The sequence below is a fragment of the Amblyomma mixtum genome, chromosome 8, assembly GCF_055824585.1.
Source record: "Amblyomma mixtum isolate Tamu chromosome 8, ASM5582458v1, whole genome shotgun sequence".
Lineage (NCBI taxonomy): Eukaryota > Metazoa > Arthropoda > Arachnida > Ixodida > Ixodidae > Amblyomma > Amblyomma mixtum.
In genome coordinates, this window is record NC_143019.1 from 142,262,697 (window position 1) to 142,280,288 (window position 17,592).

The following is a 17,592-nucleotide window of genomic DNA, read 5'->3' on the forward strand; positions in this document are numbered from 1 at the left end:
AAGCATCCTTTGATACGTGGATGACTATCTTGTGACACTACCGATGGAAGCCAGCCCTTAAGTGATGAATGACATCATGAAAGTATTTTCAAGCACGGCGCCTGATCTAAGGGTCACTTATGAGATCCTGAACATGCAGCGCTGGCAGACGAGGGACGAACGAGAGACGGCACACACAGGGCGCTGAACTAAAATTGCTAGTCAAATTAAAGTTGTTAGTTCAGCGCCGTGTGTGTGTCGTCTCTCCTTCATCCCTCGTCTGCCAGCGCTGCATGTTCAGGATGTCAAACCAACTTGCCCAGCAACACACCCTGCTCACTTATGAGATGCCTTCTGAAGACCGCCTGCAGTTTTTGGATTTGAACTTCAAGTTTGAAAGGAACCATGTTTGTTGGCGCTACGCGCCAAGAAAGCAAAAGCCACTTCTTTACTTTGATTCCAATCCTTCCAAGCTGGTCAAGAATGGGATCTCCATGGCGTGCCTGGGAGCGGCAATTAGGTAGTCATGCATGCAGGAAGTGGGTTCCAGCTTTGACGCACAACGGTCTCGTTGCAGAGCGGCAGGTGTTCCGTAAAATGTACTAGTGTCTGCGTGCAACAGGCTACTCCTGAGCATGAAAACAAAGAAGGAAAAAGTAGCTGAAGATGGCAATGACAGCCAGAAGAACAAAGGCGCGGTGGTACCGTATGTACATCGGCTATCCCACAGATGGAAGAAGGTAGCGGAGACGTTTGGTGGCAGGGTCCCGTTTTCTGAGCCAAATAAATTGAGCAAGGATCAGGCGGCAGTGAAACGCAAGAAATAAAATGGTAACGCCACAAAAGGGTGTTGAGTTCGCCACGATGCTCCATTCGTGCAGTGCAGAGTTGCAGTGGTCTGCAGGATTCCGTTCTCGCGGGGCCATTTCTATGTTGGCCAAACAGGCAGGTGGCTCAATGAATGCCTGTTGGAACACGCTGATTCTTTGGGAGGCTCCTGTTCGTCAAAATTAGCTGCACATTGCAAATCCTGCCTGTGCACTCCGTACTTTGACAATACTGTTGTGCTGTATCGTCATAGAGAGCAACTAGTACGGGAAGTATGGGAGGCTCATCATATCTTCACAGAAGTTGACTCGTCTGTGAGCAGCACTTGGATGACCTTGTATAAGCGCGAGATAAGTCTGTTGTAACAACGTGGAAGCCTGTAGGGTCTTACGATTCAGCATTTGATATTTTACTTTATTTTTAGTTAGTAGGTTTGTGATGATGACGTGAGGCTGTGACGCAGCGATTAGAGAGTATTTATATGTCGTTTTCCGATTAAAACAGCCAGTTGTAAATCAGCGCGTGTTCGTTTATCGCTTTTTCTGGTCCACCGTTTTAGTTGCGAGGTTTCGTTCCTTAAGATAAAACTGTCCAACTCGCCGTTGGTGATGCAACTTCATCCTGATCATAATCATCAGCCTGACTACACCCACTGCAAGACAAAGGTCCTTCCAATGTCTCTCCAATTAACCCTGTCCTTTGCCATCTGAGGCCGCATTACCCCCACATGCTTCTTAATGTATTGCGCCAAAATAAATTTCTGACACCCCCTGCTACTCTTTATGCTCTTGGAATCTAGTCCATTATCCTTAATGACCATTGGTTGTTTAGCCTTCGCATTACATACTCAAGTCCAGTCCTTCTTGATTTCGACTACGATGTTAACTCTTGTGTGTTTCCCGATCTATTCTGGCGTATTCCTGTCCCTTAACGCTTACCATTTTCCTTTCCATAGCTCGCTACGTTGTCCGTAACATAGGCGGAGCCCTTTTTGTTATCCCTGACGTTTCTGCCCTTCAGTGCAGTACCCGCAAGATAAAGCTTTTATATACTTTTCTCTTGAGTGATATTGGTAAACTGCCATTCCTGAGAGAACCTAGCAAATGCGCTCCACCCAGTTCTTATTTTTTTAGTTATTTAACTCTCGTGGTCCAGATCTGCGGTGACCACCTGCTCTAAGTAGACGCATTCCCTTACCTCATCCAGTGCCTTGCTGCCAATAATAAACTACTGTTCGATTCTGAGATAGTTGAACATTATTTTTGTTGAGATCAATTTTTAGACACACCACTCTGCTCTGCCCCTCTAAGTGATTTACCATGCTTTGCAATTCATAGTCAATCGCAGATTACGAAAGTATTCTCATTAACTGTTATCCCCAAATACTAAAGAGATATATGTTAAAGCGCGCCCAGGAGAGAATTCGGGGAGCCGTGCACTACGGCCCCTCTTTCATCCTTTCTTCTCTCACTCGTCCTTTATCCCTTTCCTTACGGAGCGGTTGTGAGACCGATACTGTGCCGTTTCCTTTCCTCAAAAATGAACCAACCAACCATGTTAAACTCTGGGAGTTTTATCTCATTATATTTGCAAAATAAATTTACTTTGAGCATGCAGTTTCCTTCGTGAATCGCAAATGCTTATTCATCTGGTTCGTTTGTTCCCCTTCTTTTTCTCTTCGCAGCTGTCTCTACCACTTCCGTGGCGGCATCGAGAAAGATCTGCGTGAAATGCAGATGATGTCCCAACGATCGCATCGTGGGCCTGGTGTGCTGCATTGGAACATCGATGGCTGCTCCTTCTACTGAGTCAATGGACGAGAAACGGAGCAGCATAATGACCCTCTTACAACAACATCCACTGTCGGCGCAACTACTTCCTGCACACAAAGTTGCTACCTCATCAAAGGAAGAACGCGTCCCGTCATTAACGCCGAATCGCAACACAACAGAGAGCGCAACACTTGGCTACTCTAGGAAAACGTCGTTCGCGAGTGTTGGTGCAATGTTCAATTCGTGCTACGAATTCAGCTCATTAGTCCTGCACTGAAGAGACATAATACCATAATACCCAGTGGTCTATACATAGACGCTAAATTCAAATATCTACATACGGGCTATCAGAAGCGAGATGATTGGCCAGGGTTAATTAGGAACGAAGGAAGTTCTCGCTCGAACGCCTTCACGTTTTCACACATTGATGCTTGGCTAATACAGTATATAGTGAGGCAACTCCACGCTGCGAAAATGAAGTTTCCTTCTTTCTGCTGCCAGGAGAATTCCCACGAACCAGACATTAGTGCACACTGAGCAAAGCTAGGTCGTAGGCATAATCTTTCTTCTTTTTTTATACAAATTGCATCCTGTCCAAGGTTCTCCTTTCTAAAAGGTACTAAAGCAACAACACCACGTTTGACGAAAGAAGCAAAGCGACTATCCTTTGCAACATTTCTGTGAGTTTTTCACCTCCTGTGACAATTGAGCCTCACTCTGTACTGCGTATGTGCTTCTTAAGGCAGCAGTTAACAATGAAATCTCAAGCATAACTAGCCTGAGCACATCATACTGTCTGTGAGGTTGGTTGCCTGTCTTACGACGTTACGCACACCATTGCTACAGCACAAATATTAGATTTTTACGTGTACATAACATTCCGGAAACTTTTGTAGTGATTTCAGGTTTTTTCTCTTTTCGCTTTCTCATTGCAAGCTAATAGCCCAGCGGAACATTCACCAGATTCCTTTTCTGTATTGTGACATCTTGAAACCTTCGGCACGAATCGAAGATTGAAACTACAGTAAATATCCCATCAATGCGACTACATAGGCCGTTTTAGGAACAGTTTACTCTCCGCGATCTGCTTGTGTGGCGAAGAGAATTTGAATAGTTCAGGTACTACCACACAGGCCCTGCTCATGCTTCGAAACGCGTGGCCGCCATGCCTTTTTCAAAAGCTCCTCCTGCAGCTGCGTCCTGTGCCGGGATTTATATGGCTGCTTCTGCGTAAGCGTCGAGGCTGGAAGGCACGCATTGGTGCTAACACGTATTGCGATGGCCGTACCGAACTTTCTCTCAGTGCAACAAAGCTAAGAGTCGAACGCTCGCTGGGAACTTGGTACCACGACTATATCTGCGTCCCTGTTGTGTGCGCTGCTTTAATCCCCTCGTTGTGCCGACCGGGGAGTATCTGCGCTTTCCTGTAGACGGCGCTGAACATCCAGCTTGGTCAGCGACCTTCGCCGCCGAAAGAAGCAGTGCAGTGCCCGACCGCGGCGCAACGTCATTCGCACCCGACCCCTCCAAGGGTGCGAAGCGTGTGGTTCTTGTGGACGCGGCCCGACAGCCGCGTGTTTTCAGTGGTGCTGGTGTAGCTTCCGCGGGTGCGTGATTGCTGGACGGCGGCGAGCTGGAAGCGGCGGCCGCCGCTCTGGCGGCGGGAGCCCCGCTGGGCCCATGGGCTCCTTCTTCGCCCGAGTCGTCAGGACCGTCCAGCGGGCCTTCGGCGGGAGCGGTGAGTTGTCACTCTCCTTATCAGCATCCCAAGGCGTGGTGCGGTTGTGAGAAAAGGGTCACCATGCCTCTATGGCCCATTAATATTTCAGCCTTCCGTACTGAAACTTCAAAACGAGTGGCGCATATGCAGTTTAAAGTCCTGGTGATACTTAAAATTGTAGAGAAATAATTGGCTCTCCGCAGCATTTCTGCATAGCCTCAATGACTTCCACGTTTACTAGTTTCGTCTAAGGTTTATTTATTCATTCAAGTTACCCCTACAGACTGGCTGGGAGAGTATTAAATAGGGGGGATGATACAACTTTGTTTAAACACATTAGGTTTCAAGAACAAGTTAATTACAAATACAACAATTTGAACACGTCATAATACAAAGGGAAGAAACAGAAAAAAAACAAGAAATTCATCACAGCACATTTTTATCACAGATAATGTGTTCTTAAATTTTTTTTCTGTTTCTCTACCAATGTTTGATTGCAAGATAATCTAATCAATTATAATACGGGTAATGAATGAGTTGGAATAAGATGATCAATGGCACTGTGCGCATTTAATTTTGAGAAAATGTTTGCATCTTGAAAAGATAGGATCAGGTGCGAAGTTTGAAGCTAAAGTTCGAAGTTCATTTTACCACAAACAATTTGATACCTGAAATATGGTTGAGAAGGTGGGAAAAAATGCCCATATAATAGCTTGACTAGCCCCACCTCCTAATAGTAGACAGCGTACGCTTTGACAGAGCTTAGTAGCACAGATTCTTACAGCAAATATCAGAACTAAAGTGCTAGTTTATAAACAGTACACGTAAAATGAGAACGACCATATTACATAACAAACAGTAACAAACAGTACACCTTGGGCCACGACACCACTTTTGTGCATCCGCTTCAACGCCCAATGTTTTCACAGGTTAGTTATTTGAAAACCAACTGTTGTCGCGACAATAACGTTTGCCTAGTGATGGTGTCGTGGCCTCCCAATGTACCAAATTGTCTGAAGCGAACTCGTGCGCACTTGTTGCCTCTTTGGCGCCTGCTCTTGCTCGGCAGCGACGTAGAAGCTAAACCTGGGCCGATGACGAAGGCCCAGGAAGAAAAGCTGGATTCCGTCTTTGATGCCGTTCAACGTCTTGAGACCAATAACACCAGTATTCTTGAGGCTGTAAATAAGATTCTTCTAATTCATATCAGCCTAAAAACTGATATAGATCACTTGAGCAAACGCGTTCATGATCTTGAAGCAAAGGTTGTGTCTCTTTCTTCGCAGCAGCCTCCAAGCGACGGTAATGGTAATTTGTCGAAATTGGAGCAAAAAATTGATTATCTTGAAAACAATTCCCGGCGGTCTAATTTGTTATTCTATGGCCTCAAGGATACTGATAAGTCTGAATCTTGGGAAACTTCTGAACAGCTCGTGACTGATTTCTGCAGTCGCGAACTTGAAATCACTGTTGGTTCAATTCAGCGTGCTCATCGCCTAGGGCGTCATTCCTCAGATAAGACGCGGCCCATCATCGCTAAATTTAACAGCAGTAAAGAAATTGAAAACGTTCTCAGCAATGGGCACAAGTTAAAGGATTCGGGCTTTATTGTTTCTCGTGATTATTCTGCTGCCGTTCGCGAAAAGTGCAGGAACTTGCTGAATTTTTGTAAACAAGTAAAGAAAGAGGGGGACAAAACTAAGCTTGTGTTTGACTCAAGCGCTAATATAAAAGTTCCTCTAATAGCAATAAAAAACCTTTCAACACAACCTGCGGGGGTTCTGTAAAGGAAAACAAGAATACTGCAACATGATTTCACACAAACCATTTTTGAATCAGGCTCGGAATGAGAAAATCCTTCAGCGTGTTCGTAGCTTATCACTTTTTCAAATATAAGCAAACACCACCTATTTTTGTTTTCCGACTGTACAAAATATTGCTGTATCCTTCGAGATGAAACACATCCTCGTCATTTTGAAACCATGTCTCTGTCAAAATGATAGCTGTGAATGCACCATTCATGTTTTCGAGAAAAGCACAAAATTCATCGTATTTGCTCTGCGCTGACTACATATTCCAATGCAAAAATGTAAGAGGCGTCACGGGCAATTCATTAACTAGTAGATTATATACAGATGTGGAAAATAGATGTTGTCCATGACTGAACAAAAAATACTCAAACACTTGCAAGGAAGAATGATATACCAGACTAGCAAGGTCGTTCAAGTGTTTGACCACATGATGAGAGCACCCATCTGTTTCACGAAGGAAAACCTTGCATTTGTACACCATGCTTACTTATAACCATTTTGTTTTGCCCACTGCTTGGCTGCGAAGAGTGGCTTCCTATTTGCATTCGGGAAGTTCTCTTAGATGATTACGGAAATTTTGATTTCCGCGGGAGTCATTCCTTTGGAAAGCCAGTTCTCACGCTCTGACTGATTCAGAAAACACATGACAACATCAGCCTCCTTACCTTCCCTCCTAGGAAACTTGTGCAGTGCCCCTTCAGGTACATTAATCACCTTAGTAACTCCATATACTTTACTTACGAGGTCCTCACTCTCACCATCAACTTTAGCGGGCCCATGAACCTCTAGGCTCATTCACCTTCCACGCCTTTCCAGCTCGTAAACAGTTGCACGAATGCCAGCAATATCTCAGTGCTCTTCCTCTCAATTTCTTCAATTCGTTTATTAAGTTGCTGAAAGTGACTGAAAGAAATCATCCCAATAGTATGGACGGTGTTAAAGTTAATGAAAAAGCGTCAAACAATTAATTGCGTGGCGATGTGATAAGTATTCCAGTTCGGCAAGTTTAAGGCTGAAGAACTTGTGAAAGATAAGCAACCTGAAAATATGAAACAAGCACTATGGCTGTGCAAGAAGACGGTATTAGCGATAACGTCGGCTTAATCGTGGTCCTAAACGGACGCGTCCTATTCGATTTTAGAGCTACATTCTGGCATAGGCAAGTTTTTTGACGTGGATGGGGCGTCTTGTACACCAAGGCACTTATGTGTTGTCGCTATTTCGACAGTATTGTTATTAAGAACGAAAGCAGCTGGAATACGTGCTGGACGATAAGTGAAGGACATTTGTTTTCATTTAGAAACTTTTAAGGCCGATAACCATGATGAGCACCATGAGCTGACTCCATCTAAGTCAGACTGTAAGGAGTGGCGGTCCGTGTGCCTAGCAATGGTGAGCTACGTACATAACGTAATCATCGGCAAAGAGTCGAACTTTAGATGCTACAAAAGTAGGTAGATCATTAATATAGGTGAGAAAAGCAAGGCACATAGCTCGCTTTCTTGGGGTACACCAGATGGGACATGAGCAGAAAAACAGTTAGAATTATTAACAGAGGTGAACTGGATTCTAGACGAAAGTCCCTAATCCACAAGAGCTCATTACGGCGAATGTTAAGATGTGCAAGTTTAAGTTGAAGTCTATAAAGAGAGACCCAGTTGAAAACTTTGGAAAAGTAAAAAAGTACTGCGTTGACCTGAAAGCCCGTGTAAAGTGATGAATGTAAGTTACGTGATGAATGCAAGTGAGTTCAGCGTCAGATAAAAAACCAAGCGAAAGCCGTGCTGGCATTTATTTACAATACTGCTAACTACTATTGAAAGTGTTGTGGCAGAGTGGAATTTATATTGTGGAGATGAATCGCAGACACAAGTTGTCGTCGGGTCTCCACAAATAACCGGCACCCAATTAAGCAGCCATGAAATGCAGTCTGCGCGTGCTTTGCACGCGTGCTGTAGCTGTCGTCGTCTTCTGTTGCCGCATCACGATGGCACGCTAGAGGGACCCCCTCTAGCGATGAAGCCATGAGGGAAGTGTGAATGGCGGAAAGCGGATACTGTTTGCGCAAATCGTACGCGGCGAGGACTGGCATGGTCGGGAGGAGATGCAGGGGCACAGTTTGCTATGACGTCGGAGGCAAGGTGAGCAGGTTTAAGGCGGTCAACTGAGACTGTGTCCTCCCGGGCGTTGATGAGCAAAAGAAAGTGCTTAGGAGCACGCCGGAGCACTTGGTACGGACCATCCTATGGTGGCCGTAAGGGCGGGCCTACGGCGTCGTGGCGTACAAAGACGTGAGGGAACCTCTGAAGGTCGAGGAGGACGTGGACACAACGAGAATATGGACGCTGACATGGTGGACCGACAGTGCTCATAGCGCTACGTAGACGGTAGACGTAATCTGAGACGTCAGCAGTCGGTGGTGGCGAGGGCTCGAAGAATTCGCCAGGGACACAAAGAGTAGTGCCGAACCTTAGCTCTGCTGCACAAGCTTGCCTCAGAGCAGCTTTTTGTCCCCACCCCCTGCATTTTTATTTGTACTAAAAATGCAAAATAAAGATTGATAGACCGACCGACCGACCGACCGACCGACCGACCGACCGACCGACCGACCGACCGACCGACCGACCGACCGACCGACCGACCGACCGACCGACCGACCGACCGACCGACCGACCGACCGACCGACCGACCGACCGACCGACCGACCGACCGACCGACCGACCGACCGACCGACCGACCGACCGACCGACCGACCGACCGACCGACCGACCGACCGACCGACCGACCGACCGACCGACCGACCGACCGACCGACCGACCGACCGACCGACCGACCGACCGACCGACCGACCGACCGACCGACCGACCGACCGACCGACCGACCGACCGACCGACCGACCGACCGACCGACCGACCGACCGACCGACCGACCGACCGACCGACCGACCGACCGACCGACCGACCGACCGACCGACCGACCGACCGACCGACCGACCGACCGACCGACCGACCGACCGACCGACCGACCGACCGACCGACCGACCGACCGACCGACCGACCGACCGACCGACCGACCGACCGACCGACCGACCGACCGACCGACCGACCGACCGACCGACCGACCGACCGACCGACCGACCGACCGACCGACCGACCGACCGACCGACCGACCGACCGACCGACCGACCGACCGACCGACCGACCGACCGACCGACCGACCGACCGACCGACCGACCGACCGACCGACCGACCGACCGACCGACCGACCGACCGACCGACCGACCGACCGACCGACCGACCGACCGACCGACCGACCGACCGACCGACCGACCGACCGACCGACCGACCGACCGACCGACCGACCGACCGACCGACCGACCGACCGACCGACCGACCGACCGACCGACCGACCGACCGACCGACCGACCGACCGACCGACCGACCGACCGACCGACCGACCGACCGACCGACCGACCGACCGACCGACCGACCGACCGACCGACCGACCGACCGACCGACCGACCGACCGACCGACCGACCGACCGACCGACCGACCGACCGACCGACCGACCGACCGACCGACCGACCGACCGACCGACCGACCGACCGACCGACCGACCGACCGACCGACCGACCGACCGACCGACCGACCGACCGACCGACCGACCGACCGACCGACCGACCGACCGACCGACCGACCGACCGACCGACCGACCGACCGACCGACCGACCGACCGACCGACCGACCGACCGACCGACCGACCGACCGACCGACCGACCGACCGACCGACCGACCGACCGACCGACCGACCGACCGACCGACCGACCGACCGACCGACCGACCGACCGACCGACCGACCGACCGACCGACCGACCGACCGACCGACCGACCGACCGACCGACCGACCGACCGACCGACCGACCGACCGACCGACCGACCGACCGACCGACCGACCGACCGACCGACCGACCGACCGACCGACCGACCGACCGACCGACCGACCGACCGACCGACCGACCGACCGACCGACCGACCGACCGACCGACCGACCGACCGACCGACCGACCGACCGACCGACCGACCGACCGACCGACCGACCGACCGACCGACCGACCGACCGACCGACCGACCGACCGACCGACCGACCGACCGACCGACCGACCGACCGACCGACCGACCGACCGACCGACCGACCGACCGACCGACCGACCGACCGACCGACCGACCGACCGACCGACCGACCGACCGACCGACCGACCGACCGACCGACCGACCGACCGACCGACCGACCGACCGACCGACCGACCGACCGACCGACCGACCGACCGACCGACCGACCGACCGACCGACCGACCGACCGACCGACCGACCGACCGACCGACCGACCGACCGACCGACCGACCGACCGACCGACCGACCGACCGACCGACCGACCGACCGACCGACCGACCGACCGACCGACCGACCGACCGACCGACCGACCGACCGACCGACCGACCGACCGACCGACCGACCGACCGACCGACCGACCGACCGACCGACCGACCGACCGACCGACCGACCGACTGACTGACTGCGGAGACCAAGCAGGACGATCAGTAGGCGCTCAATCCATGGCGAAGGGAAAACGGATGCCATAAGTGAAGCTTTCAACTGCCGGTGAAAACGCTCAGTGACTGTATCCGAGTTGGAAAGAACGTGGCAACAGCATGATGTCCAGAACAAGAAGAACGTGTGTTTATTGAAGCGTGCCGATTATATAGCCCGCTAGTGATAACAGGCAGCTCGCACCGCGCATGTCAGCGACAGAGACGCACCGTCATATACGTGCCTGATACATCTTTTCGCGGGAACAAGCAAGGACAGTTGCAGCAACAGGGATTAGTTAAGCGCACTGATTAAATTCCTCGTCATAGCAAAGGCGTTGCGGGGCCCTCCTGTTCCGGTACGATCTCCTTAATGCTGGTGGCTGCACGGCACCCGGAGGCGAGCTTCCCGCTGTATTGGCCGCGCACGGTGGTTCCCCAGCAGTGCTTTGTGGCCCTCCCGAGGCCTGCGATGCGAGGCAGGTACCAGGCGACGAAGGCGAGGCAGGTACCCGGGGGTTGTCGATTGGCCCACTTGTGTCGCCACCGTCGTCACTGCTCGTCTGGGCATACCGCTCTCGCGTCTCTGCGAGATGTCGCCGGTTACGTCGCAGAATTCTTCCATCTTCCGTTAGAAGCTGGTACGACCTTGGAGCCGGAGCGCTTACTACCCTCGCCTTCCGAGCCCACGTTGTAGTTCTTCGCAGCCTTACCACGTCGCCTCGAGAAAGCTTCGGCAACGGTTTGCCCTGCGTTTTCTGGCGATGCTTCTCTACCTTGCTGCGCGGCACTTCTTCAAAGTCGGGAAGGTTGGCTCGCAGGCGTCTCCCTTGCAAAAGTTCCCCCGGGGATCGGCCGTCTTCGAGTGGTGTTGATCGATAGGCCAGCAGGCCTTGCCAGAAATCATCCCCGGAATCCTGGGTTTTCTTCAAGATGCGTTTGACCACCTGCACACCTTTTTCAGCCAAACCATTTGACTGAGGGTAATGGGGACTCGAAGTCACATGTGTAAAGTCATAGTTCTGTGCAAACACGGCAAACTCGTGGCTCGAAAATTGAGGACCATTGTCCGTGCACACTTCTAGTGGCACGCCATATCTTGCGAAGATAGCGCTGAGTGCAGCAATTGTAGCCCTTGCACTAGTGTCCTGAAGTTGCTGCACCTCTGGGAAGTTAGAAAATGCATCGTAAGCAACCAGGTACGAGTCTGCAGCAAAGAAAAAGATGTCCACTCCCACCCGGTACCATGCACATCGGGGAGTTGGCCGCATGAGGAGCGGTTCTTTTCCGTGCGCGTAAGCGAATTTCCTGGAGGTTGGACAGCTAGCTGCCAGAGAAACAATCTCACTGTTAAGGCCCGGCCAGAAAACAAGACGACGTGCCCTCTCTTTACATTTTTGCATGCCAAGGTGTCCCGCATGAATTCTAGACAGAATTTTCTTTCGCATGCTCTTTGGTACGACCACTTTGGAGCCTTTAAAAACTATTCCATTAACCACAGAAAGGTCTTGTGTAAAAGGCTTGAGTTCACCCTCCACTGGTTGGCCCCTTGACAGACTTTGCACCACGGCTTTCAGACAGTCGTCGCACGCCGTTTCTCTCTGCAGTTCGCGCTGCGTCGTTGGCGTCACCATATAACCCAGGGATTCGACTGCGTGAATTTCCACTTCATCCATACCTGTGTCTTGGTGGCTGCTGCTGTTGCCATCAGCTGTGGATCGTGATAACATATCTGCTAGAACCAAGTTCTTGCCGGGAATGTACTGCAAACAGAAGTCATACATAAACAAGCGCAAAAAAAAATCTTTGCAGTCGAGGTGGCATGTCATCGATTGCCTTTTCCGCAATTGATAAGAGTGGCTTATGGTCAGTTTCTATTAGCAGTTGTCGCCCGTAGACAAACTGATGGAACTTTTCGAAACCAAAGCAAATGCCAAGGGCCTCCTTTTCGATTTGAGCATACCTCTGCTCTGCTTGTGTTAACACACGGGACGCGTATGCCACGGCTCGCCATTCATCAGAATGACGTTGCAGAAGGGCCGCCCCTACCCCGTTCCGCGAAGCGTCGCATGTAATCTTTGTGTCCCTTCGAGCATCAAAGATTGCGAGCACGGGAGCGGTAGTCAAAACTTGCGTTACGCTTTTCCACTCTCTAGCGTGGTTTTCAGTCCATTGAAAATCGGAGCGACATTTGATAAGATCCCTTAATAACGCCGTTCTTTCCGACAGCCGCGGCACGAATTTTCCAAAATAGTTGAGGACACCCAGCATACGTTGAACCTCTGCTTTGCTTGTTGGTTCTGGCATGTCAATCATTGTTTTAACGAGCTGTGCGTCAGGAGATATGCCATTTCCGGTTATTATGTCACCGAGGAACTTTACTTCGGTCACATTGAACTTGCACTTCTGCGCATTGAAAGTCAACCCCGCTTCTTCGACCGCTTTAAGGACAGCTACTAGTCTGTCATCGTGCTCTTGTCTCGTTGAGCCCCACACCAGAATGTCATCAATATATACTAGCACGCCTGGCAGCCTGTCTAGAACTTGCGTCATTGTTTGGTGAAACACTTCCGGTGCAGATGATATTCCAAACGGCAACCGCAAAAATCGGTACCTCCCAAAAGGTGACGAGAAAGTACATATCTTTGATGTTTCTTCGTCTAGCGGTATCTGGTGGTACCCCGAGTTAGCATCCAAGCAACTGAAGTACTTCGCGCCCGCCAACTTAGCTTCCATGTCTTCTCGTCTCGGGAGGGGAAAATGCTGCCTCTTAATGTGCCGATTGATCTGCCTGGGATCCAAACAAACTCGCAAACCGCCATCTTTTTTCTTGACGACAACCAGTGGACTTACCCAGTCAGTAGGCTCATTCACTTTCACAATGATGTTGGCTCGTTCCATTCTTTCGAGTTCCTTTTTGAGAGGCTCCTCCAACGCCAAAGCCACCCGGCGGGCTGGCTGCACGACCGGTACTGCTCCAGGTTCCAGGACCATGTGATATGGCTGCTTCAAGCAACCAAGTCCTTCGAAAATATGCCTATAATTCTTGAGAGAACCATGTTTAGGAGGCGTATTTATAACATTCACGGCACGCTGAACCAGTCCCAAAGCTTCACTGGCGTCCAGTCCGAGTATAGGCTGACGACCGTTTTTCACAATGAAAAGCTTCACTACCGTGTGGGAATTTCCAACGCGTACAGTTGCCGACACTGTCCCAAAGCACGTAATAACGCCGCCGTTATATGCCCGTAGTACTGTGCTCGTCGGAGTTAGTGCTCCAGCTGATGGCAGCTTTCGATAGACTGAAAACGGTAAGAGGCTCGCTTGCGCCCCTGTGTCTATTTTGAAGGCAATTTCCTGACCGCCGACTTCAGCATTTACAGTCCACTCATTCGTGCCACTTTTAATTCCTACGTCTAGTACGTCAAAATCGTTCTCCGGAAGTGTGTCGACTTCGCTCACTTCTTTTGACTTCCTACAGCAGACAGCAAAGTGGTGAAACCTACCACACACGTAGCACCTTTTACCAAATGCTGGGCATTGCTTCGGTTTGTGCTTGCGATTACACTTTCTACACTGCCATTGCTCCCCGTCGCACTTGGGCTCTTTACTCTGTGCATGCTGCCAGTCTGTGCGCCGCCTTGAAACAAAATCCACACAACTCTCTTCTTTACGCCACACCTCTTTTTGCTGTGCTACTGATTCTCCAATTTTGCACATCTCCTCCGCTTTTGCTAACGTCAATCCTTTCTCTTGAAGCATCTTCTCCCGTAATCTAGGACTGTTGGTACCAAAGACGATCTGGTCTCTTACCATTGAGTCGTGTAACGTCCCAAAGTTACATTGTGAAGCTTGCTTCTTCAGGTCACGTAAAAATTTTTCGAATGGCTCTCCTTCCGCTTGGTTCCTCGTGCGAAAAAGGTACCGCTCATGCACCTCGTTGCTCACCTCTGTGCAGTAGGCGTCGAACTTTCCTATCAAGGTGCTGTAGTCATCCTTGTTCTCGCCCGACTCGAACTTAAAATTGTTGAACACATCGAGTGCCTCGTCACCGGCGATGCTCAGCAGGAGCGCAGCTTTCGAAGCCTCACTTCTCGGTTGGTCCTTGACTGCCGACGCTTGCAGGAAAATCTCAAATTTCTGCTTGAAACGCTTCCATGATGCCGAGACACTCCCTGCCAGACGCAGCGGTTCCGGTGCGACCAGCCGTTCCATGCTTCGTCCGCCGTCGGTGTAGCTAGATCGTCTTAGCCACTTCTGACACCATGTATCCGAGTTGGAAAGAACGTGGCAACAGCATGATGTCCAGAACAAGAAGAACGTGTGTTTATTGAAGCGTGCCGATTATATAGCCCGCTAGTGATAACAGGAAGGAGCTAGACACCGCAGCGGACACGGGACAGAGAAAGAAGACGACACAGGGTGGTACCAGACTTCTTGGTGAAATTCTTTCGCAAGCAAGGAAAAGGGTTTCGAAAATCCTAAAAGCAGAATGCTGGAGGCAAGTGGGATTCTTCAACGCTTGGCTTCGAAATGTGTGCTTTGAAAGCTTTGGTCTTGGATCGTCTGGTTGGAGGCGATGGCAGGACTTTCGGCGCACAACGCAGCAGTCGACAGAATTCCTTTGGAACCGCTTGCGCCACCAGCTCCCAAGGAAAGGCACAGGGAAAGAAGTGGGCGTTGTTCCAGTTACCTTCCTCGGCAACGCGAAAGTTCCTGCAGAAGTGGAGGCCGTATTACAGCATGGCCCCAAGTACAGCTTGGAACCATCGGTGGACAAGTATGACCTTCTAGCGTCCGTGCACAGAGTGGCCAACAAGGCTCCGGCTGAGGAGAGGACATCCTGCCTTTTAGAAAGCGTCGATAGCTTGCGAAAGAATTTCACCAAGAAGTCTGGTACCGCCTTGTGTCGTCTTCTTTCTCTGTCGCGTGTCCGCTGCGGTGTCTAGCTCCTTCATGTCTCACCAACTGGCCTACACATCTACCCTCCTAAGTTAGTGATAACAGGCAGCTCGCACCGCGCATGTCAGCGACAGAGACGCACCGTCATATACGTGCCTGATACAGTGACACCGTTGGAAATCGGGTCGTAAGAGGTCGTCTTGATGTGACTGACGCCGAGGAGACCAGATAGGTTGGCAAGTAAGGTGGAGTCAAATTGACGACCACGATCAGTCGTAATGCTGCAAGGGACTCAGTAGCGACTTATCCACAGTGTGATGAGTGCTCTTGCGAACGACTCCGCCGTTATGTCGAGAAGGGGCATCGCTTCAGGCCATCTCGTGAACCTGTTAATGCAGGTTAACAGGTAGCGGTGGTTCCCGCAGGGAGGAAGGGGACCGACAATGTCGACATGCGGATGGCGGAAGCGGACGTCTGGAGGCGGGACGTGCCAAGCGAAGTCGCAGTGTGTCGATGCACTTTGCTTTGCTGACAGCTCAGGCACGTGCGCGACCAGCTGCGAACGTCCAGACATAACGAGCTGTGACGAGGCGCTTTGTTGCGCTGATGAAAGGATGGGCCTAAGAATAGAGGGCATAAAAGAGGGTTCTTCGGTATGGTGGAGGCACGTAAGGGCGGGGGCGACCGGTTGACGAGAAAACATTCGACTCAGTAGAAACCTCAGCAGTCACGCAGGCATTGCAGAATCAGGGTGTAGAAGAGTGTTATGTGAAAATATTGGAATATAATGATAACGATTGTACAGCTGCTATAGTTCAACAAGAAGTAAGCAGTAAAATTACAATAAGGAAAGGTGTCAGGCAGGGGGACACGAACTCGCCAATTCTATTCACTGCCTGTTTACAGGAGGTATTCCGGGGCCTGAAATGGGAACAGCTGGGGATAACAGTTAATGGAGAATACCTCAGTAATTTGCGATTCACTGGTGACATTGCCTTGCTAAGTCACTCAGGACATGAACTGCAAAGCATGATCAATGAATTAGACAGGCTGAGCAGAACGGTGGGGCTAAAAATTAACAGGCAGAAAACCAAAATAATATTCGACATTCTAGGAAGAGAACAACAGTTCCCAATTCATGGTGCGGTGCTGGAAGTAGTGAGAGAATATGTATATTTAGGGCAGGCAGTGACAGCTGATCTGGATCATGAGAGTGAAATAACTAGAAGAATAAGAATGGGGTGAAGCGCATATGGCAGATTCTCTCAGATCATGAATGACAGTTTCCCAATATCCCTCAAGAGAAAAATCTACAACAGCTGTTTCTTACCGGTACTCACCTATGTGGCAGAAACGTGGAGGCTAGCAAAGAGGGTTCAGCTTAAGTTAAGGAGAGCGCGGAGAGCAATGAAAGAAAATTGAGAAGTGTAACCTTAAGAGATCAGAAGCAGACGGAGCGGGTGAGGGAACAAACGCGGGTTAAAGACATCCTAGTTGCAATCAAGAGGAAGAAATGGGCTTGGACAGGGCAAGCGAAGGCAAGATTCCAAGAGAAGATTCCAAGAAGAAGATTACAAGGAAAGGAAAGCGTAGCAGGGGGCAGCAAAAAGTTAGGTGGGCAGATGAGATTAAGTAGTTTCGGGGATACTGTGGCCGCAATTGGCAAAAGACAGGGTTAATTGGAGGGACATGGAAGAGGCCTCTGCCCTGCATTGAGCGTGGTCAGGCTCATGATGATGGTGCTCAGCTTGAGTTTCACTCGCTGGGGCGGATTGTTCGAACCAATTTAATTGGGATAATAGCATTCATGAATTTTAAGTAAAGTAGAATTTGGAAAACGCGTACATATTTATCATATAATTCGTTCGAATTCGAAAAAAGTAATCATTCTTAATGGGGGTACGGAAGACTGCACCAATAATTGCATCAGTTGAACCGCCCTCTAAAGAAACACATATTTCTCGTCCTCTTCCTCCTCCATCTTCCTCTCCGCT

General features: G+C 50.6%; 1 protein-coding gene and 1 pseudogene across 2 annotated transcripts in view; both read left to right on the top strand.

Moving 5' to 3' along the window:
* The window catches only part of LOC149334671 (uncharacterized), a 125,985-nt pseudogene extending 123,119 nt beyond the window's left edge, over nt 1-2,866 (top strand). Inside the window, exon 2 of the transcript XR_016285010.1 lies at nt 2,492-2,866. The product of XR_016285010.1 is annotated as an uncharacterized LOC149334671 (transcript). The remainder of the gene's footprint in view (nt 1-2,491) is intronic.
* Nucleotides 2,867-2,920: 54 nt separating this feature from the next.
* LOC149334672 (calsenilin-like) overlaps nt 2,921-17,592 on the top strand; it is a 461,575-nt gene continuing 446,903 nt past the window's right edge. The window contains exon 1 of the mRNA XM_089555284.1: nt 2,921-4,317. Within this exon, the coding sequence (XP_089411410.1) occupies nt 4,260-4,317 (58 nt within the window). The 5' untranslated portion in view covers nt 2,921-4,259. The remainder of the gene's footprint in view (nt 4,318-17,592) is intronic.